This window comes from Daphnia pulex, chromosome 8 (genome assembly GCF_021134715.1).
Source record: "Daphnia pulex isolate KAP4 chromosome 8, ASM2113471v1".
In the NCBI taxonomy this organism is placed as follows: Eukaryota; Metazoa; Arthropoda; class Branchiopoda; order Diplostraca; family Daphniidae; genus Daphnia; species Daphnia pulex.
In genome coordinates this window covers 1,530,020-1,551,919 of record NC_060024.1, presented here as the reverse complement: position 1 = coordinate 1,551,919, position 21,900 = coordinate 1,530,020, and the positions used below count along the sequence as shown (strand labels likewise).

Genomic DNA, 21,900 nt, shown 5'->3' with positions numbered 1-21,900 from the left:
TCCCGCACCTTCGGCATCCGACGAGTCTGGTTCACCGTAGTGACGCCAAGGGAGTATTTTCAGTGCTTCCCGGTTCAGTATGATTGGAGAAGTATGCTGCAAAAAATAAAATAAAAATTAACATATTAAGAATTTAAAAAATAAAAATAAAACTTGCCGTAAGCGCCTTGCGTACGGAGTCCTGGTGATAAAATGTGACAAATACTGAGCGAGTAAGACCCAAATTTGAGTTTTCCTCTACATCCAACCCCTTTCCAAACATTTCAAACTTGTCCTGTAATAATACAAAATATTAATAAGATGAAAAAACAAATGTGTAAAAAAAATTACCATGATGGCCTCCATAGGCACATTGAGACCAACGCGTTTAACAAAGATACGCAGCGTTCCGTCGCGCTTGACGAAATCATTGACGGCACGAAGCTCTTCTTCCACCTCTTTCTTCTGTTGAGCTTTGACCCGAAGATGCTTCTTGGAGGCCGTGGTCAGCTTCCTTATAACCTCGGCGTCTACAGATGACAATTGCCGTGCATCGGTTTTGTTTCTTTTCGGAGATGGCTCCATTGTGCGGCGTTGGTGGTGCGGGGAGGATAATTGACTTTTACGGAGGTCGAGGCTGGTACTCCAGCGAAAGGATTTGGCAACCGTTAGATTGAGGGGCTCCTTTCCAGCTGTAGATTTACGAGCGGTCTGCTTGGGTGCGTCGGAGCAACTGAGTCTGAGGTGAGATGGGATAGGGAGACTGGAGTAAGCCGGGACGGTTTTCGTTTTCCCCCCATATCTCCCAATATAATCACCCTATTTTATTTTTTTTACATTTTTATATATTTAACATGTAGAGGTACCCCATATATTTTTTATTTAATTTGAGAGTAAACCGTTTACCCGTAGGAAACGGCTAAAGTTTTCAAAAATTTGTGGGAGGTGCCTATTTTGGGGGGTAAATGAGGACACTAGGGTTGGCGGGGTGGGACATTTGATTTATAAGCCTTAAAATTTGTTAAAAATTAAAAAAAAAATTGAAATCGTGTTTCCCTATATCAATAGCGCAATAACTTATAGCGCACAACTTGTAACAATAATTCATGGGCAACATGTCAGTAATTGAGGAAAAGTCAAACAGAAGAATAAAGGGACCACGAAAATGGAAACAAAGACATGTCGTCCACCCCATTTGTTGAAAAAACGAATTCGGGTTACATCGACTCCATTTTCTTTAGCAACTTGTCATCCCAAAGCTTTTTCCCATTTTGAATAACAAAAGGCTCTAATAAACCATGTAATTCGTAGCACCTCATTCTAAGAAATTTGGAACATACTTCAACATACGGTGGATAAAAAAGTGCACTCAAAGTTGAAAACCTCAATAAAAACCAATTGTTTGATACCTAAAATAACAAAAAACAAAAAAAAAATATGAATGGATCCATCACTTAGCTAATCCCAGCAATAATAAAATTTACTTCACTTTAAAAAATATCTGAATGGTATAAATAGAGCATTTATTAACACAACCAATTTAAAAAATGCGGAAATGGAAAAAAATCGACGAAAATGCAAACGACGGCAAATGTTGAATTATTGTTGCGCAATCGTTCTAATTTCCATGTTCATCATAAAACGGTCACTAAGCAATGGAAGCATAAATATTTTTAATTTTAACCGAAAGTTTCGTTTTACCGCGCCTCCCGGAATGGTTCAGGGAAAAGATAAGAAAGGAATGGTATCTTGGAGACGGTTACAGCTTGAACTGTTTTAGCATAATGACGGATGACGTCATTTTCCAAAACCATGAACCATGGCTGTACCAAATGCCATGAGTGTAGACCGCTTATCTGGGATAAGATGGCAATTAAGAGAGATTTGATGTTTAATTACCAAAAGCTCCAATTTGATGGTCACGCCGACTTTGGTGATGAAATTGTAATAACTAAAAATGCTGATCAGCTAGCAGACCACACGTTGTTATTGTGTTTCGACCTTATCTTTCCATTTGGATTCAACCTTTCGCTGCTTATGCAGCAAAAGGTTGCTGCCCCAGGAAACTCTCTGCATGAATTGGTATGTGAGGCCATTGTTGCTTTACGATCACACAGAGCCATTGTCAAATTATTCGTGTAAGATGGTGCCCAATTGAATAAAAGGGTTACTCTGTTAAAAGGAAAGAGTGATGATATTGAGCATAAATTTACTTTTCCAGCAAATGTAAATAATAACAGTCTACCTACTAATTGTTTGGTCAATCAAAATAGTGAGTCAGTTTATCTTGATAATACTGAAATCATTGAACGACGAGGCTGACTTAGAAGACTGGCCTGACATAGAATGCGCTCCTACTAATGAACGAACTTTTGGTGAAAAAGAAAACAGCAAACATGAATCAAGGTTTGAACATTTACTTGAAGAAGGGGAAAGGATAGATATTTCGTAGATTTGCCTCACTTATTGAAATGCGTGCGGAACTACATATTTCACAAAAAAAACAATTACACATGATAGAGCTAAATCAGCAGCTGCTTTAAGGATACAGTAACTAAACACTTCATCAGTTTAAAGGCTCGCTGGCAAGTTTTCACATTTCGAGATGCTATACAAGACGGACATGAAAATGAACGGAGAATCGTCTTATAAGCGTATTGTGCCAAAATGGACCAACGCTCACCTTTATCCAATATCATTCCAAAAAATGAATTTTCGATTAGCAGTACAAGTATAAAAACTAACAAATATATAAAAATGGCAGCTAAAGATAAATTTGAAATAAGTGTTGTCAAATAGAGCAGCGATCGGCTTTATAAATACTATCGCGCAATGCAAGTTAGCACAATGATTGACTTCATAGGTATGAGTTTTAAAGCAAAATAATACTCAATTAACTTTATTGACTTCGTTTTCATATTAATTGGGGCGGAACACACTGAAGAGTTGTTACGGTTACCTTAGAAATCCTTTCATATAATGGATGGACGGTGTTTTAAAATACAATATTTAGTTCGCAGTGGGGAGATAAAAGAAAGGTAGCTTTTAAGTTCGTGTTTCAAATATCTATATTATAAAGTAAAGTACAAATCTTTTTCGCAGAAACTTGGAGAACTGCTAAATGCACTACAAGAAACTGAGTTGTGTTACAGAGAGAAAAAAGGGAGTCCATTTGTTGCACCAACCACGTTACAATTTATGAGAATGAGCTTTTTAAGCACAGTTGGTCTAAATGAAGAAGTATAAAACAAAGCCAAATTTAAGTACATCCTCACTGGAAAATTCAACCAGGATTGTGGGGAGGCTAGTTTGTTTTTTTTTCAAACGAAGAATTCGGGGTTCATATTGCTCACATTTCAATTTCTCGATACAGAGGTTTTCAGTATAATTCAATCTGCTGTTGGTGTAGAGGTGCAGCCAACTGTTACCTCATTTCTTCATCTCTAGCTTTAATTTAATTTAAATGCTTTACATTTACTACCCAGTCAATTTTCACGTAAAAATGGTAAGGTGCATGAAGAACACATGAGGCTTCTGACCTCTTACACTGATGCATGCTGTTAAAAATTCAAGAAAAACGTCAAAGAGGCTGCAGATTTCAGACTTGGGTATTAAGAAATTCTTCAAGGAGGATTTCAATATCTAGAGAAATTTACCTGTTGCCAACCTACAGCAAATTATGAGTTTCTGAAGAATACAACGCAGTAAATAACCACATAGTCTACGATTTATCTGAATATATTCTTTAAGCTAGATAAAAAATGATCAAGTGCGAAAATTGCTGGTAAACCACAAAGGACAAGCTACCCGGGGATTTTCTAGAATCTGCATTTATGGACGTTAAAGACCGTGGGCGTCTTAAGTTTTCTACGCCATGTATTACATACCATCCTATACCTGTATTACACACTTTCGGCAGTAGAACAAATTCTTGACGAACATTTCAAGACAGCAAAAAGGTTACCTAAAAGATTCATTTGAAGCTGTTGTAAATAAACTAAGAAAGCTCAAGCGAGAAACCAAAACAAATCTTATTGCTAAGTACATAGCGCTTAGGTATCAGCGCCACAGCAACATGAAACAATAAAATCTAATCAGTACAAAAGCATCAAAGGAATCAACAGAAACTCCAAAAAAAGAATGACAAAAAATGTTATGCCAACAGTAACAGATGCAAACAATAATAAAAATGCTTCAACTTCACAAGAAACAAATGTCTGCGTCCAAAATGCAGTAAACAAAGCTCCAGGAAAAAAGGCCTGGTGATGTGGGAAGTATCTACAAGAGGGTATTTAACATTTAAAAAAAACTTTATTGCATTTAAATAATACCTTTGGCATTTACAGGGCACTACAAGAACCGATGTCTGTCTTTAAATAAAAATGGGAAAACTCATTGCAAATAAATTAAAAATTTTGCATTTACAGGCCACAAAAAAGCCAATATCTGTCAAAATAAACAATGATTGACAACCGATTAAAAACATGACATCATTCCATTATTATGAAAATTTTGAATACTTACCATATGAAACAAACCCGAAATATATAAGATAAGTCAAATTTTTTATAGCAATAAAATATGTACCTGACACTGATTCTGACAGCTTACTGTTCGAGACTTCGTTGTCTGCTCAAATTTAAGGCTTACACGTTGTTAAAGTCTGGATTGTACTTCAAAACAAACTTTAAAGTAACAACTAACTGTTTAGCCAACTTTTGAGATGCTCTTAACACACATGACAGCTCTACTTAACGAGTCGTGTAACACAGACGTAACACAGACATCGTGAGGAATTTACAAAAATTACCATTTTGGCGTGAATTGTCTTCAATTGAAGTCACATTTTGGCGCAAATTCGAATATTATAAGATTCAGCTGAATTACCACATTATGTCTTTCGCGTATTGTTTCATCTTTAGTTTAGTACAACTGTGAACCAATACTCTAATCCATAATTCACCTTGAAATCGCTTAGTACTCCCCGTTTTTTAAATATTAATAATAATTTGAAAACAGACTACATAAATGAAAACTGTAGAGAGTAATAATTTTATTTCTTTTTGCACATTATTTCAATTAAACGTAAAACATGTTAGAGATAACTGAGGTTTCTGTTGAAATTGAAATCAATGATAATTTGAATGAGGACCCAAAGTGATTCAAATACAAATGGAAATAGTAGAAATAAAAAAAAACATGTTTCTAACTGAACGAAAGATAAACCATATTTGGAAATTGCTCACAAAGCAAATTTGGGTAATATAATATGGTTTACAATGGCAGTTAACTTGTATAACCAATATTTCTCATGTAGAGCCGATGAAAGTGAACTATTCAAAGCTGAGTGAAAAATCACACATACCTTTAACTCATCTAACAAACATTGCTAAAGACATAGGCTTTTTGGGTTAAAAGTTTGTAAGCAAAGTGAGCAACCCAACAAATTACGGGTCAAATGGAGCATGTGGAGTATGTGCACCATGCGTAAACAGTATGTATTCAGATTTATGGAACTGTACAGTAGGCACCAAAAGTGTCCGGACACCCGAGAGAACCTTATGGGAAACCGCTGTTTTCGCAAGGCAAAAAAAAGGTGAAATTTCCATTCGATTTGCATAAAATTTTTTCGTAGGTTCTCTCGGGTGCCAGGAACAACCCTAATTTTTTTTGAATTTTAAAATAATGGTAAGGGTAGGATTTTGTCCGAGGAAAAAGTGTCCGGACAGTAGAGAGGCCCATATGTAAATGGCTTACTTTAGGTTCAAATTGTGACTCTCTGGGAAATGCTAGAGAAACGCAAACGGCCTTAAAAAGAAGATCTGCGTTTCTTCTATGGCACCCGTGGGTCACGATTTTTTAAAGCAATTAGAATTCTTTCTATAACCACTCTCAAAATTGATTTTGTTCAGATCTCCGATTATGAGAGCCATGCACGGCTGCCGGGTCTTCGGAATTGCTTACTCTCCCCCACGTTTTTCTGAAACAAAGGGGTTTAGTAGGGACTAGGGGGCGACATTCTTTTATTATCTTTAGACATTGCCTGATGGAAGCCCAATGTGTTTATCATCAACCAGGACAAGAGGGAACTTCGTCTGTCATTAGAAAAGGTAGGCCAACCGAATTCATCTTGTCTCGTTGTGATTCGATTCGAGCGCCTAATTCAAATAACCGTGAATAATGTAAGGCACTCTTCGGCTTCATCGGCCATTGCTGATTAGAGTTTGAATCTTTTTTTTCTCCCGTTCGGATTTATAGACGGGGGCTTATTTCAATTGAATAGTAGTGGATGTGTATGCCTATGAGAGATGTATACAAAACAGAACGCACAAGCAACGCGCGATGCTCGGGAGTGATGTCGCGTACACCATCCCAGGGTTGGGTGCAGTGCTCGCATGTGCAGAATAGATCTAATGATAATCTTCAAAATTAAAGGCGAGTCATTCTTTTCGAGGGTGACGTCAATTCATCTGAGTCCCAAACTACCAACTACTTGCCTATTTTTTAATGCGGTAATTTGTAGTTTGGTGGGATGCAGCAGCAATACGTAACTACTTTTCTCCGGTGGCTAGTTTCTCCATTGAAGAATTCATGGTTCAATGACTGTTAAATGACTGGCGAATGCTGGACTGGCTGGTTACATTTACTCGTATATGCTACCGAGACCTTCTGTAACATTTAAAACGGAAAAGGTGAAGTGATAAAAGTTTTTTTTTCCCTTTTGGTCGCAACTTTTTTTCTCTCCCTTCTTCCATGGGTCACACAGTTGTCGTGATGATAACACAACGGAAGAAACTTGGAGAATAAGAAAAACCAGAAAACCTTAAACAAGTCTCTTTTTTTCGTCGTCTATCTTAACAGTCGTGTCCAAGTTGCGTGAGGAAACTCTAATGCGATGATGGACGTTAGAGCCGAGCTGCGACCAATCGAGTTGAACTGGATGAAAACGTCCACGCCCTTGGCCCTGCATCTGCGTCTTATATTTTTATGGTTGTTGTACTTGAATCGTTGAAATTGTCGATTGAATTGTTCACACTAAGACTTTTTCTTCTCCTCTTTTCTCGCTGTCCTCCAATTATCTGTTTCTTGTTTCGAATTGATGTCGACTGATGATTAGTCGCTTGGCACGAGTTTGTCAGGTCTGGAGGCCATCAAATATTTTCCCAAAAATACTCTTCGACAGTTGCCCTTGACAACGCAATTTTTTTCTTTTCTTTTCCCTTTCGAATTTAATCTTTAATATTCATTAAAGAGACAGTGGCCCATCTTGTATTCCGGGAAAACGCAGTCGTCTGTGCACGAGGAAATAGCTGATGAAATTTAATTGATGGGATGATGGCTTTATGTACATGTAGAAAGGTACTGGACTGTGAGGAGCTCCGACGAAATGAGATGGTCACAATTTAGTTGTCGAGTCAGCTGTCTAGCAAGGCTGCAGGAGAAATTTGCTTAGCGCATACAAGAGAACTCGACTCTAGTTGCTAGTCGGTTGCTTCTTTTCTTTCTTTGTGTGTCCAGTGACATGAGATATGGAAATGAATCCAGGGGAAATAAGAAAGGGACGAAGAATTTTTGTATATTTTATTTTGTCTGGACGGACTCTTGATCGTTCTCTTTTTTTATTTTATTCTAACGTTTCCTTTCCTTTTTCGTTCCTTGCTGACGTGAAAAAATGGGACGTGAATGGGACGAATTGTAACGAGGTATTGTGTCTGATCGAACAGCCATTTTTGTTAGTGCTGATCTGCGTTTAAAAAAGTCACAAAAAATTGAATTGAAAGGGAGAACATTTCTGGGGAGGGACCGACGTCGTCCGACAACTTGTTACATTTTGTATGTGTGTGATTTCCAGCAGAAAAGACGAGTTGAAAGAAAAGAGAGAAATGATTTTGGTGATGATGGTGGCCAGTGAGGGAACGTGTCCGGAAGTTGAGTCCGGCAGATTCACCTTTCTTCTTCTTTTATTTGTGTGTACTTTTATGTATGTAAAATAGGTTATGTCCGTACCTAATAGCCTCTTCCCACCAGTCCATTGTTGATTGATTGAAAGTTGGGTGGGTTTTGGATGCTGCGGATGTTGAATGGAATTGTCGCCCAAAGTCATTTCCATTTCGCTTCTCCTGTCTGCTCTTTTCTCTATTTATTGAACAACTTTTTTTTTGGGTGACCATTTTATTCTTTTTCGTCTCTTTTCGCAGCGAGTTGACAAAGTTCACTGATTACTTTGCATCATCGAAGGAGCGGCTCAAATCAATGGACAGCCAGCGGCTCTTCCCTAGCAAGACAAGTTTTCTGCTATCGAAAAACGATTAATACAGGATTGTAGATCTTTTTACGCTGATCATTTTTAATTGTCCCATTTTAAAATGTCAAAACTTCAATTTTTTTGAAATTCACTTTTCGACTTGGCCGAGATTCGAACCTCGGTCCTTCGACATATCAGCCCGGAATGCTGACCATTAGGGCACCGGTGACATGGGAGTAGATGGGGAAACATGGGCTAGTATAGTATGGCCCTGGCCGCCCAGGTATACCCCCCTTCACTCACCCCTCTCCCATGGGTACGCGCCACCCCCCTCCCCCGCTCGACCCCTTTTCTGGCCGGCGTGGGTTGCGCGTCAGCCCCGTAAAACTCGAAACTTTGAACGCGTTTTACGGGCACTCCCGCTCATTTGCACACCCTAAACCATACATGAAAAATGATCAGCGTAAAAAGATCTACAACCCTGTATTAACCGTTTTTCGATAGCAGAAAACTTGTCTTGCTAGGGAAGAGCCCAGCCAGCAATGGAGGCTAAGGAATTTTATGTTTTTTTTTATCAGAGGGGGGAGGTCCGATCAAAATGGAGTGGAGATTGATATTGGAAGCGAAACTTTGGCGTCTCTTTTTTCTCTCTCCCGTGTGTGAGAAATAGATACACTGGACCCTGGACGCCATTAAATTCGATCATTATATTTATATTGCGCTGTGCCAAGCAAAACAACAACAACGGGGCATTTACTATCCCTCGAACCAGAAAGGGAAAGGGGGAAGTTGTTTCGATGGCGAATGAACGAAGAAAAGAAATGAGATAAAAAAAAACTTTTCCAGGAGGAGATACACAGTTGTGTGTGTGTGTGTACTGTTTGGCCCCATTATTTGACATGAAAAGAGACATCTATACTACTAGCAACAACTACAGCACTAGTTCTACTGCCATATAACTTCCTTTTCTTTCACTTCCTTTTGTTGTTGTTTTTTATTCCCCCAAGATTCCCCTTCGCCAAGCCAAGCCGGGGAAGCGAGTTCTTCCCCTTTATCCAACCAGCACTATAACTTTAATATCATACTTAATAGACTATGGGGTTCTGTGTCGGGTGAGATGAGATTTAACTAATTTTTTCTCTTAATCTTTTTTTCTTTCTTTCCTTCCGTGATGGAGGCAATGGTGCGCGCTGGCGCGGTGTGGATTTTAATTTTAAAAATTATTTTCGCGGCTGAAAGCTTTTTCCTCCTTTTTTCTTTCGCAAACTGCCAGCGTCACACAACGCCCCAAAACGTCTTCTGCACATTTAACACGAACCTTATGTCGGTCCGTCCGGGCAAGAGAGAGAGAGAGAGATCCCTCTGAATCTTTTGCAGCGGATCCTATAGACGATTTGAATGATTTAGTTGGTCGATGAGCTGTCTAGAAACGATGGTCTCCCAGTATGTATATACACACGCACAATGTGTGATGTAGGATCTCTCCCTCGCTACTCCCGACGAGCTGTTGTGCGCTGATTGGTCTCGTGCAATTTTCATCCCCTTGAATTACTGCGGACTGACACACTGTACTATATACCTGTACATTTTTAAATTCAGATGGTGCTGACGGGATCGGACCGATCCGTTAAGAATGAGCTGGCAACGTTAGATTCATGGGGAGAGAGGGGGGCGTTTCTTTATTTCAGAGAGTCAGAAGTGTTTACTGTTTAGTCACGTCAGAGCATTTGTGTTTCCTGATTATTTGCATTAGGTTCATTAACGTGATCACAAAAGTTCGCATTTGAAAAACGTATTTCCTGCTGGTACCTGGTAGCAGTGGCGACCGTGAAAGATTATGTAACGAAAAAGTAAAAAGTAAATTGAAATAGTTTCGGGTCACTGAAACAGTGAAATGTTACAGTTGCAGCAGAGTGACGAAACAACGTGATCAGCTGATTGATTCCTCGTACGTGGCATAATGTGATTAAAATTGAGTTGGAGGACTTAGGAAATGCCATCAACTTCTAACTTCCCCACAGAGTTTTGGAACCTATATCGTTTATTCCATGATCCTCATGAATCCGCTCCCTCGATCTGATTCTAATCGGATGCCCCCAAAAAAGTTTTTCCCGGTCCGGTGAGGAACCGCAGGGCAGATAGGTAAAATACCCTGAAATCTTAATTGTTGTATTCTTGTCATTCCTTTCGCTGGTAGTTTTTCCTCCTCACTATGAAGTTTTATTGCAATCTCGTCATCGACGAAATTCATTTCGTTGTGTTGCCCACAACAGCAAATGGAACTAACTCGTTTAACTTGGGACTTTGGCGATTGTTTTAACTCTTGATTGTTGTTGTTGTTCATCCTCAGGTGGTGGCGAAGCAATCTAAAAAGCGTTGATGGGCCGCCAGGAGAAAACTTGTTATGGGTTGGCAGTTGTGGACCACATGCATGGGCGATGGAGCAGCCATACACACACACACACGCTGTCGGACCACAAGGACCAAAAGGTAGAGCCTATAAAAGGCGAAAGTTAACTTCGCATCTAGTAAACTAGTAATAGTACTACACTGGCAGTAGTAGTAGTAGAAGAAGGAGGAGGAAGTTGTCTACTACTACTAAAACTACAAACTAGACTGTGCACTACTAGTAGGGTGTTTTTGAATGAGCCAAAAAGTTGAATCAACAGGTCCACAGTTCTCCCTCCCTTCCAGCGTTAACACATCCAAATTATCGCAGAAAAATCCTTTATTCCATCCTTTTTGGTTCGCTTATTTAAGATTTCTATCTAATTTTTTTCCTTCTTTCGGTGGGATTTTCCCTTGTCCGAACGCCATTTTAACTCGGCCTTTATAATAATTAGAACATATCTGATTTGAGCGGAGAGAAAACAAGAAGAAAATTCTTGTGGTGAATGGCAATCAAAGTCGAGGTTGTCTCTGTCAGATTGATTGACTGTGGCATACATTTTTCTGCGGTTTATTGAGAACCCCTAGGTCTAATTTCACATCTTTATTGTTTATTCACCAAAAGAAAAAAAAACGGCCTTCCATTTTATTTGGTTTTTTAACTCTACGTTTCGTATTGTCGAGCATTCTTAGATCGGGAAGAATTGACGAAATTTCATGGAAGGTTGTCGATCAAGTGTCAAATTGAAAGTCGAATAAATTGCCAGCCAAACAAAAGGGAATGGTCTCAAGTTGAACGGAGCTGGAGGGGCTCCCTATGTCTGTGATCATCATTTGTTTACTCTTCCTGACCTCTTCTCCTGCCACATTCTTAGCTATTTTATCTTTCAACACTTTTCTTCTTCTTCGTCGACATTCCATTATTATGCCCTTTAGAACGTGTCGACTGCTGTCGGCTGTCATCGAAAAAAACACAAGGAAAAAAATATCAGTTGCAAGAGAAAAGTTAAATGTGAAAATAACATCAAAGAGGTGATGAAAAGTCTCAACGGATGGCAGCCATTCATTAGAAGTGTCTTTTTTCAACCTCCACTATCTTTCTAGCAGCAAAATTGTTTAAAACAAGACGCAGTGTGTCTTTTTCTATCTTTTCCATCCATTTTTCTGCGGCCGATGACTCTTGTTGCTGAATGGGATAGTCGGACGGATGAATGTTTAAAACGATGGTTGTTGCTTTTTTTCTTGCCGAGCGCTGCTGCCGTTCTAGCAAAACATTTTTCTTTGGGTCTCCTGTTGGTCTTTTGTGTTGTCCAAACATTCTTCTGCCAATTCATCTTCGGAGTACTGCTGGGAATGCCTGCCTCTCTCTGCGTGTATTTTCTCTTTCGTTTCTGCCCGACTGCTCGTGATAATGACCCTTAGGTTTTCTTGATTGGATTTGTCCGGCTGTCCATCTGTCGTGCGTTATATTTTTCTTCGTCGCGATTAATGATCCTTATTTGATTTACTACTTCAGCATTAGGGAAAAATACAATCGAAATTCTTGAACCGACTTCCTCCAGTTCACTTTTGGAGGATTGGTATTAGTAAAAAAAAGAAAGAAAAGTAACATTTGTATGCTTTGCCAAATAATAAAGAAATTGTAATACTTCTGTGTTTGTTTCTACATTTCGCCGAAAAGGAAAAATGAAAGAAAAGAAACATTTAGGTATTTAGGTAGGGGAAACATAATGGGATCAATTTATTCAGTTGAAGGGTTTTTTTTTAACACGGGTGATGCAAGTATTGTTGTGCAGACGTTGCAGGACCACTCCAAACCTTCTTGTTCCATTGAATCTGCAATTTCGCGTGTCACGTCAACGCAATTTCCGTGAAACCATTGGTGGCACGTTACACAGCTCAAGGCAAATGTTCTTCCGAGATTGGTTTCGCAACTAGTCAAGGCACATATTTCGTCTTCAAAGTTTTCCATCTCGTCTTTCTGCAATTAATTTTTTTTTTAAATCAAAGTATTTGAGCAAAATTAATTTTCGGCGTGACACTAACCTTTCTGTTTTCTTGCGAGTTAGGAATAGTGTCCACTGTTGAATCTGCCATATTTCGCCCTTTTTTCGCCCCTTTAATACGCTCCTCTACTCCTTTAAATCACGAAAAAAACTAATTTACTTTCCTATAATTGAAAATATCCTTTTTATCACAACTTACCTAATAATATTGCGTTAATATAGCCATTAACTTGAGGACGTAATCCACAGGGCGTTATGTTGCTTCTCATTGCGGATAGCAGCTCAGCACCAGAAACGACAGTTTCATACCTGGGTGTGACGTTGTTGATAGAACTTAATCCGTGACAAAAAATGTAGGTAAAAGTCTATTTTAACAACCCACTTTTTACTTTACTTTTACTTTACTTAATTAATACCATATAGTTAAGTAACTAAACGGGAATGAGCCCGAGTGCAACGAGGAAACGTGGGATTTGGATGGGTAAAGTAAAATACAAAAAAATATAGCATAATAAATATCGACCATTCTCTACTTTACATTAACAACCCATAATAACAGTATTTAATCACGTTTCGCTAAGTCTCATTCCAATTTACTTACGTTTGAAGTCTTTCATACAGTGCAGTAAAAAGTTGTCAACGTGTAGTGTCTAACAATAAATCACAGTAAAACTATTTTTTTGTGAGGGGGAGACCCTCTCAACCCCCCCCTTTTCATTTACTTTCTAATTTAATTTTAACTCCAAAATGACTTGCAGAGTTCGTTATTTAGATTAATACTGATTGATAGTTATCTATTTACCCTTTTTTGGTTATCCGATTGATACAGACACTTTGCACAACTTTTTCCGGTATAAACGTAGTAACATTGAGAGTGACAGTCAAATGTGAAATGTCAAATCAACAATTTCTGTCTGATAAACAATGTTGCCATGTTTAACAAATTTTGTTGCTTATCTATTTTTGCCACAATTAATTACTTAAAACTTAAATATAAAAGATATCAATGTGCACATATGCAGTGTAGCCTATGACAAATTGACAAATGGTAGTTAAATTATTTTTTTGTGGGGGGAGACCCCCCAACCCCCCCTTTTCATTTTTTTTCTCCTAACTTACTCAATATACAAATATTTTGGGTAGAAAAAATAAAAAAATAAATAAAAAAAGGGGGGGGGGGGGGGGGGGTTGGGGGTTGGGGGGTCTCCCTCCATACAAAAAATAAAAAAAGACTTGAGCAGCATATGGCAATCTTTAAGTGTTACTTAACTACAGTCCGATATTAAACTAATGATATTTTACTTTGCTCCATTAACAAAATAAAATCCTATTGTTTCAAGTTTGAGGCAGGCCCGAACCACAAACCTCTAGATCACTAATCCAAGACTATATCGTTGGGATACGAGTTGTTATTTTCGGATAGCATTAATAGTCTATATCACTGTAATCAATATTGTACTAAATGGCAATGTTGCATTAATTTTGCAACGTTCTTAAATTTTTTTTTGCAACCAGTACAATACCAAACTTCATGCGTGTGTGTTCATCCGAGGAGTTGTGCCATTAAGTAAAGTAAAAAGTATAATAAAAAAGTATAATATAATAAATTATGTATTTTGAAGTTAAACTACCAGTTTCTATAGAAAATAATGAGGAATTAAGTAAAATAAAAGTAGAAAGTATAGTAAAAAGTGGGTTGTGAAATAGACTTTAATCAAAATGTAGAAGCTGTCTTCCGGTATGCCACGCAACATTATTTCAGACAAAAAAGTTGCCTAAACATAAAAAATCATGATATTGTAACTATTTAATCACTATTTCATTCATAATAATATTTTATCTTACCATATATTAGGGAGCGATAGTTAGGCTAGCAGGTTGTGAAACAAGAATCACTGCTATATCACCCGGGAAGCAGTTACCGATCATATGATCTGGCAAGGAACAAAGTGGTTGAATATCACATTTATGTGTGCCCCTAATATCCGACATTTCCGATATAGGAGACATTGCGCATGCGTTTCGTGCACTAAATCTTCCTACAAATTTAATTGTCGTTGGATAACCAGGACGGTTAACTATTCCAAATGGGCCGTCACTTCTGCATAGGGAAATAAAGTTATATAACTGAAATTTCACATGATAAGAATTTTTAAACTAAACCTTTGAGATTGTCTGCATGACATTTCCAGAGTTTTAAAAGTTTTTTCTTCGTTTGAGAAATTATCACCTCCGGAATGTCGTGTACAAGTGAAGACCAGGGTTAAACTTTCTCTCTTTTCTTCTTTACCAAAGTACAAATAACTGGGTATTTGAGAAGCTGGATTCAACAAAGAATCTTTATTAAAACATCTAGGACACAATCCCTTTTTCGTATCGTACAGTGATGAGGTGTTTCTTTCGCATCTCTTGCAGATGGGTCCAAGAACTTCTGGCAAAATCAATGGTGGTAAATGTTTAAATTATACAAGGATTTGTCACTGTTAACGAGGCTTCTGTATTGATTTTAACACAGGGTATGTAATGAATCATTCCAACTTGTGGAGTTTCTGGCATGACCAGGCAAAAGAGAATAAACTGTTCATGGCACTTTTACACACATACATAGAATTAACGATAAACGTGTGACCACAACGTCCACACGTGATGATCAGGAAAGACAGAGAATTGTGAAACGATAACGTTTCCACAATGCAGCAATACTTACATATATATATGATGTGCCATGACAAACTATAAGATAGTAGTTTACAATAATTACCGGTGTTGAAGATGGAATGAAGCACACTTAATCAAAAAGAACAATCAGATATTTCTGTAGAGAGAATAAACGAACTCTTCGTGTCCATTCACTAAGCGTGGTCAGAAGCAGAAGAAAAGAAAAAGAATTGAGGAAGAGATAAAGGCTACAACCCGAAGGCCGAGGACCTGCCTCCCTTTCTTCGCATAGATCTGGCGGTCACTCGGTGAAGGTCGTGTTTGTTGAAAATCTCAACACTCCCCTCAAACATAACCAAAACAGAATCCAAACAAAAAAAAAACTTTATCACATGTAACATAACAACCAAAAGAAAAAAAAATATATATTTGTTGTTGACAGTGTTCTTGCCCCTCTTGGATTAGAAGAAAAACTAGTTGGGATCAGTCGGGACTGGAACAATTCCAGCCAACTCCCGCAGAATTGAGAATCGAGGATTAGGCAAAGGCTTGGTGAACGGATCTGCAAGCTGATTGTCAGTTGACACATAGATTACGTTGATATCTCCTTTCTCCTGAAGCTCACGTACGTAGTGGAAACGGACATCTATGTGTTTCGTTCTCTGATGAAACACCTTATCAGCTGGATAGCTGACTGATTGTCACACATGATGCGGAGCGGCCTTTCCGATCCAAGATTTATGTCCACTAAAAGGCGCTGAAGCCAGACTCCTTCTCGTGCTGCTTCACAAGCGGCCACGAACTCCGACTCGGTTTTTGAGAGGGCGACGGATGACTGGCGACGACTGCTCCAGCCGACAGGTCCTCCGTGAGGAAGGAAAATAAAACCCGTCGTGGAGCGGCGGGAGACGACATCTCCAGCGTAGTCGGAGTCTGTGAAGCCTTTGAGTCCGTCCGTCCCTTGACCAAAAGGAATGCCATGGCTTGAAGTATCTTGAAGATAGGACAAATTTCGCTTCACTGCTTCCCAGTGGCTCGGCTCTGGATCCTCACAGAATTGTGAAACTTGCCCTACAGAGAAAGAAATGTCGGGCCTGGTTGCCATTATTAGATACATGAGAGAGCCAACAGCTTCTCTATAGGGCATCGCCTCTTCTTGTCTTCCTTTTTCTGCATTTCTATGCAGATGGTGACCTGGCTCCGCTGGAAGGTTTCTTGGACGACAGTTGGCCATGTTGAAGCGCTGGAGAATTTTCTTTATGTAGATTGGTTGTGAAAGGAACAGCGTTTTTGTTTGACGATCACGATGGATGGAAAGTCCAACAAAGTGATTAGCGACTCGGAAGAGGCGTGGAAGAGATAAAGGCTACAACCCGAAGGCCGAGGACCTGCCTCCCTTTCTTAGCATAGAATGAATTCAGCTAGAGCCATCTGGCGGTCACACGGTGAAGGTCGTGTTTGTTGAAAATCTCAACAGTAAAGCTTCTTCAGATTGCAAAATTATTTTTAGTCCTGCTTCAGGTAGTACTGTCCTGTGTGGTTTCGAGTGGTTAATGTAGATTAGCTAAATTATATTATATTTATTACCAAAATGTTTACCATGTTTCAAGTAGAAATTCCACTGAATTCTTTATTTCTTCCCCGAGCATATTCTCTATTAAAGAACGATGACATATCTTCCAGATATAGCGACACATCTAGCAAATGCCGTTGCTGTTTTGTCCATTTAAGCACTTGTAGGCCATTGTCCCCTTACAAGTTATCTCTGAAAGCTCCATTACTTGATCGACTGCATCGTCATTGTCACCAGTTAAATGTAGAAGATCTAGAAAATAGAAAAAATATTAAAAATCAACTTTGCAACTAAATTATTATTTAATTTATAAAACCATTAGCAATTTTTTCCAATACTGACTCATCTTCATTTCGCAAATAATCGGAAAATATTTTCTCTTCTTCAGAGAGGCATGTTGTTTCACTTTCATCAGAATCCATGACTTTTCTGACAGTTAGGTTAAAGTAGGAATTTGGTTTTTTATAGTTCTAGCACGAGTTCTCCCAAATAGTGAACAAATCACGAACACGTCAAAAATCTCTGCACACATTTTTTCCCTCGTTTTGTGAGTGAACAAATCACTCACAGTTCACTCCCAAAATTGATTATTTTTCTTATTGCTCACAAATTACGCACAAATCCGCACAACTAAAATTTTATAGTTTAATTGAAATTTCTCACTTGTAATAAAACTGGTTGATCCAATGACGCACAAATAACAACTTTTTCTATGAATTGATTTTTTATTTAAATTCACATTATTTTATTTTACATGAGCAATGGTAAAGCAACGTAACACACATCTGCCTCTTCTCCCTTCAGCCCGTTCACCTGGCTGGTGAACGGGAAAAAACTCCACTTCATTGTTTGAGTCATCAGAGGATACATCTTCTTCATCGTCACCCATGAAGCCACTCTCTTCCATAAATTCATCACCCGAGCTGATAGGGCTTTTTAATTTGAATTCGCTGTCACATTTTTCTCTGGTATCTTCTTCAATGGCATTCGTAAGGTGGTGCAAAAAAAATTGCGAAGTTGACGTGGTTTAACATTGTGTTTCCTTCTCTTGAAAAATGGAGACATATCTACTGAAAAATGTAAGATTTAAGAAAATTTTGAATAATTACGATACACTATTACTTTAATAATTACCTTCAACAGTCCTTGTCTTTTGAAAGATTGCAGTATGTTTTGTGAAAGCCAAATTATCACTCAATGGGACTCCCAACCTTTCTATCTAAAAATTTTCAGCACGAGGGTTAAATTAAATGTATAGTCAATGTATTATCATACAATTACATGTACCTGATGATGTCAGCCGTATGCTCTGAGAAATCAAACTTCTGCCTCAATTGAACTCGCAGTCTCAAAATCTATGAGTTAACAGCACGAGTGTTAAATTACATTAACATTCAGTGAAGTATTACCATACGATGAAAAGTACCTGATTATGTCTTCTTTATCACAGAACACTGACAGCTCAACGCCTACTCTGGAAGAAGATATATGTTTACTATTTAGATAAACAGATATAACACCTGTTAAATATTAAAAAGTGAGTTGTATCAATAATACGTCAACGAGGATGACGAGTGATTCTAATTGTTTTAACCTCAAATACAGCCAAAATAAAAATGTAAGAAACAGTTAATTTTTTTAAATGTAACACTTTCAGTTTGATTGAAATGAATGCCAAGCAAAGTTTACTAATTCATGTAAAACAGCACTATTGAATTTCATAGATGCACGCCATTGAAAAACTAAACGCCAACTTTGCTAAGTCCAAATAATTGATATCTAAGCTAATTGTCTTGTTGACAAGCTTGAAACTTTGTTAAAAAATTTAATACGTTGCAATCATACAAAACAGATTTATAAATTATTGAAAATTTATAATAAATTTACTATTTCTTTATTTTGATTTATTGATTCATAATTTTTTGTTATAATTAACAATTATTCATCTGGTCAGATCTGGCTTCGTAGTTGTGTCAACGCTGTTATGGAGTGACGCATTGAATGAAAGGAAAAATAAATGGCGGATAGGAAATTTCTCGTCAATGCCACCTAAAAAGTAATCATTTCAGAATTTGTCACAAAAAAAAACGTTGAGAACACTTTTTTCTTCTTTAATCACTTACAAAATATTTGGTTTTCAGTCAACAGGTATGAAGTTATTCGTAGTACACTTTTGTTAAGAAAATGAATTTTGACACTCAGTTCGAAGGGCCACGCTACTGCTGATGCACTTGAGAGATAATAATCACTATCGACAATTGACTGTTTTATTTTTAAAATAGGTCCTTAATATGTCGAAACAACCCATTGTATGGAAGTATGTATTATCTGAATTGTATGTGGAAGACAGAAAAGAATTAACAATAGTCTCAGAGCGGTGGACCATTGATGAAGATGTTGTCAAGTATCCGTCCCACTTGAAAGGACAAAAAAGGACTAAGTGCATCAAGGATCATATAGTACCAGAAGATTCCTGGATCGAGTATCAATAAAGAAGCTAAGAGTCTGTGGTGAGTTCACTCTCTCAATGATGTAATGCAGTAACGATATGATCTTAATTTTCCCAATGTTAATACTTTTTTATTCTTTTACTCTAGGTGACTGGAAACAGGCCAAAGAAATGGAAAGACGTGCAGCTGACGATGAATCAGATGACTTGAAGACAATGCAGGAACCAAGAAAGAAGAGGTTGATGAGACAACCTGCGAAATACTCTCCCAATTCCTATGTCATGGGAAATCGCAAAAAAGTTTATTCATCGTCATCCAACGACGCTTCAAGAGCTGTTGTTCCTAGTTCTCAAGTTAGTTCGAAACAAAAAAGGTCATCTGGCGACTTAGAAGATGAGCTACAGCAACAGGAGAAACCGCAGTCTGAATCAATTGTAGACTCGTCTCCTTTTTCCTATGGCTATGAAGGTTAGTTAAATAGTACCCTATCCAAAGACGTGCGGAGATCATACAGTTTAGTTCAATATTCGCTTCATCCATTTATAACAATAGAATCCTTTGCCGTCAAGAAAATGTGTCTTTGTAATCCTGTCTTTGGAATCAAGCTTATGGACGTAATTTTTGGTAAACAAATAAATTTACAAATTTGTGTATGTAGATAACATTATGCAATATTGATTTAGCTTCGGTGGATCATTCTCTTTTATAACCGCCTGCCACGAGGAAGCAAGTTGAAGGAGCGACTATGAACTACATCCACCGATTTAATCAACGTTTTTGTAAAGCAAAAACTCAAGTTGCTGACAACAAGGATGAAACATTGGAGACAGGGAAAAGACTGACGATGACGATGCCCTTCATGACAACAACATCGAGAATAGCGTTGCAAATGTGAGTGATATCGAATCTGACAACAATGATGATTCAGATATCATTAACTCTTCTGAAAATTCTAATTATTGGCTTGTAGAGAAATTCAGACATGATTTGTTAGGTGCTATTTATTGTGAACAACAAATAACTTGTGATCTCTCCTATTTGTTGCATCAACGGTAGTGCTTCCCAAACTCTATTAATGTTAGCCATTCATTTTCTTCTTCCTTTTTTCGTCGATCGGGACTTTTTAATCAATAGTACTAGCTAGTATTACTAGCTAGTACATTACTGCTGTAATGTGTAAGTAACTTGAATAGTCATTTAACATGTTTCATTGTGATTCCCTTTCGTCAACCAAGAAATTGTTATTTCAATAAGCCACTGTGATGTTAACATATTCGGTCTTGCCTGTTATCTTTAAAAAAAAACATGTAATGCGTTCTAATGGAACAATATAATCAAGATTAATGCACTACTAATTATTTATTCAACAATTGAAACGGCAAGCAACAAAGAACAGTACAGCATACGAATATAATTATTAATTTATTACAGATTTAATTCACAACCAATGAACAAAATAGACTCCGTTCACGCACTGGGAAGGTCTTTTGTTCACTTTTGTTCGTGAACTGTTCACGCACTGAGGGCGGAAGTAGGGTGGAAAATGTACACACTCTGTTCATGAACAATATTCATGAACAGGGAGTTTTTGTTTACTGTATGTTCACGAACTGTGCGAACTTTTGCTAGGTGGGACAACGTCTTCGATTGACACTAGATCGCCTGAAATTATACTTATTACCACTGTAATGCGGCACCAAAATAGGCCTAGTTGCGATTACGACTGGTCCATGCATCACTCGCCAATCATGCATAGTTTGCCACTTTTAGCTGTAAAGCTTAAGTCTTACAAGCTGTTCTATGAGGTTGATCTTCATCCGTTGAAATTGGTCATGTAAACTGGAATGCAGCCTTGTTTACCAAAATGTTTAGCATTGCTGATATCTCTTTTCTACAAAGCAACTAATTGAAGGGCGAAATATGGTGTTTAGTAGACTTGCTTCTTCTATTCTACAGCATCATCTCGTTTGTCTTGGTCATTCTTTTTAAAAATGGTTTGACGAATGATAACAGTCTTTACCACACCAAAATCCTAATTTTTTTTCATTTTCTTGGTGGACTGATCATTATTTTCACCACTCCGGTTTCATTTTTTGGTTTCAGTTTCGCTGATTCCTGCCTCCCTGCATTGCTCTCCTTTAATTTTTTTTTGTTTAAAGTTGTCATGCACTGAAAGGAGATCATACAATAATTTAAAAGTTACTAATTGTTTGGATTCATCATTATCATTTTGACTTTCAATAATGACCGGACAAAAATTGCGACTCTTGACACTAGTTAAACCAAATATTTCGCATTACATTTTTTATTTTATTTTACTGATTTAGCTTTGATTCATTGGTTGATTCAAATCACAAATAAAATAAAATTCACTGTTTTACTTGATTTGGAAAATTTAATCAATTTTGATCTAATTTTTGATTTAATACGACAAATTGTTTTTTAATCAAAAATTTGATTCAGAAAACACTTTGAATAAAACAGTAAACATTCACTTCATTACACGCTGCTTGATGTCTCGTTGGTCCATTTATATAAAAGAGAAACGTGCTTTTGAGGAGTTCATTTATCAATCATTTTCTTGTATTCAATCATTTTCGG

The 21,900-nt window shown here is 37.7% G+C and overlaps 2 protein-coding genes and 2 long non-coding RNA genes across 6 annotated transcripts; 1 reads left to right on the top strand and 3 right to left on the bottom strand.

Annotated features, from left to right (window-relative positions):
* Positions 1 to 12,239: 12,239 nt before the first annotated feature.
* On the bottom strand, positions 12,240 to 13,642 carry LOC124200719 (PHD finger protein ALFIN-LIKE 1-like). Its single transcript, XM_046597023.1, has 4 exons — positions 13,421 to 13,642; positions 12,818 to 12,927; positions 12,659 to 12,750; positions 12,240 to 12,593 (listed from the first exon to the last, which is right to left on the bottom strand). Exons 2-4 carry the CDS (start codon positions 12,885 to 12,887, stop codon positions 12,354 to 12,356), a joined length of 402 nt encoding a protein of 133 aa, XP_046452979.1. The 5' UTR covers positions 12,888 to 12,927; positions 13,421 to 13,642; the 3' UTR covers positions 12,240 to 12,353.
* A 175-nt stretch (positions 13,643 to 13,817) lies between these two features.
* Positions 13,818 to 16,662, bottom strand: LOC124200718. Of its 2 annotated transcripts, XR_006877354.1 has the most exons (4): positions 15,380 to 16,662; positions 14,782 to 15,049; positions 14,464 to 14,719; positions 13,818 to 14,393 (listed from the first exon to the last, which is right to left on the bottom strand). It is a non-coding gene; the product is annotated as an uncharacterized LOC124200718 (long non-coding RNA). The 2 variants fall into 2 exon arrangements; XR_006877353.1 differs by having other exon boundaries at positions 14,782 to 16,662.
* Positions 16,663 to 17,598: 936 nt separating this feature from the next.
* Positions 17,599 to 18,409, bottom strand: LOC124200717. The gene is made up of 4 exons (XR_006877352.1): positions 18,276 to 18,409; positions 18,137 to 18,204; positions 17,984 to 18,068; positions 17,599 to 17,916 (listed from the first exon to the last, which is right to left on the bottom strand). It is a non-coding gene; the product is annotated as an uncharacterized LOC124200717 (long non-coding RNA).
* Positions 18,410 to 19,136: 727 nt separating this feature from the next.
* LOC124200716 lies at positions 19,137 to 20,632 on the top strand. 2 transcript variants are annotated; one of them, XM_046597021.1, is made up of 4 exons: positions 19,137 to 19,359; positions 19,447 to 19,767; positions 19,852 to 19,923; positions 19,983 to 20,632. In XM_046597021.1, exons 2-4 carry the CDS (start codon positions 19,470 to 19,472, stop codon positions 20,006 to 20,008), a joined length of 396 nt encoding a protein of 131 aa, XP_046452977.1. In that variant the 5' UTR covers positions 19,137 to 19,359; positions 19,447 to 19,469; the 3' UTR covers positions 20,009 to 20,632. The 2 variants fall into 2 exon arrangements, with proteins under 2 accessions (XP_046452977.1, XP_046452976.1); XM_046597020.1 differs by having other exon boundaries at positions 19,137 to 19,767.
* Positions 20,633 to 21,900: the final 1,268 nt, after the last annotated feature.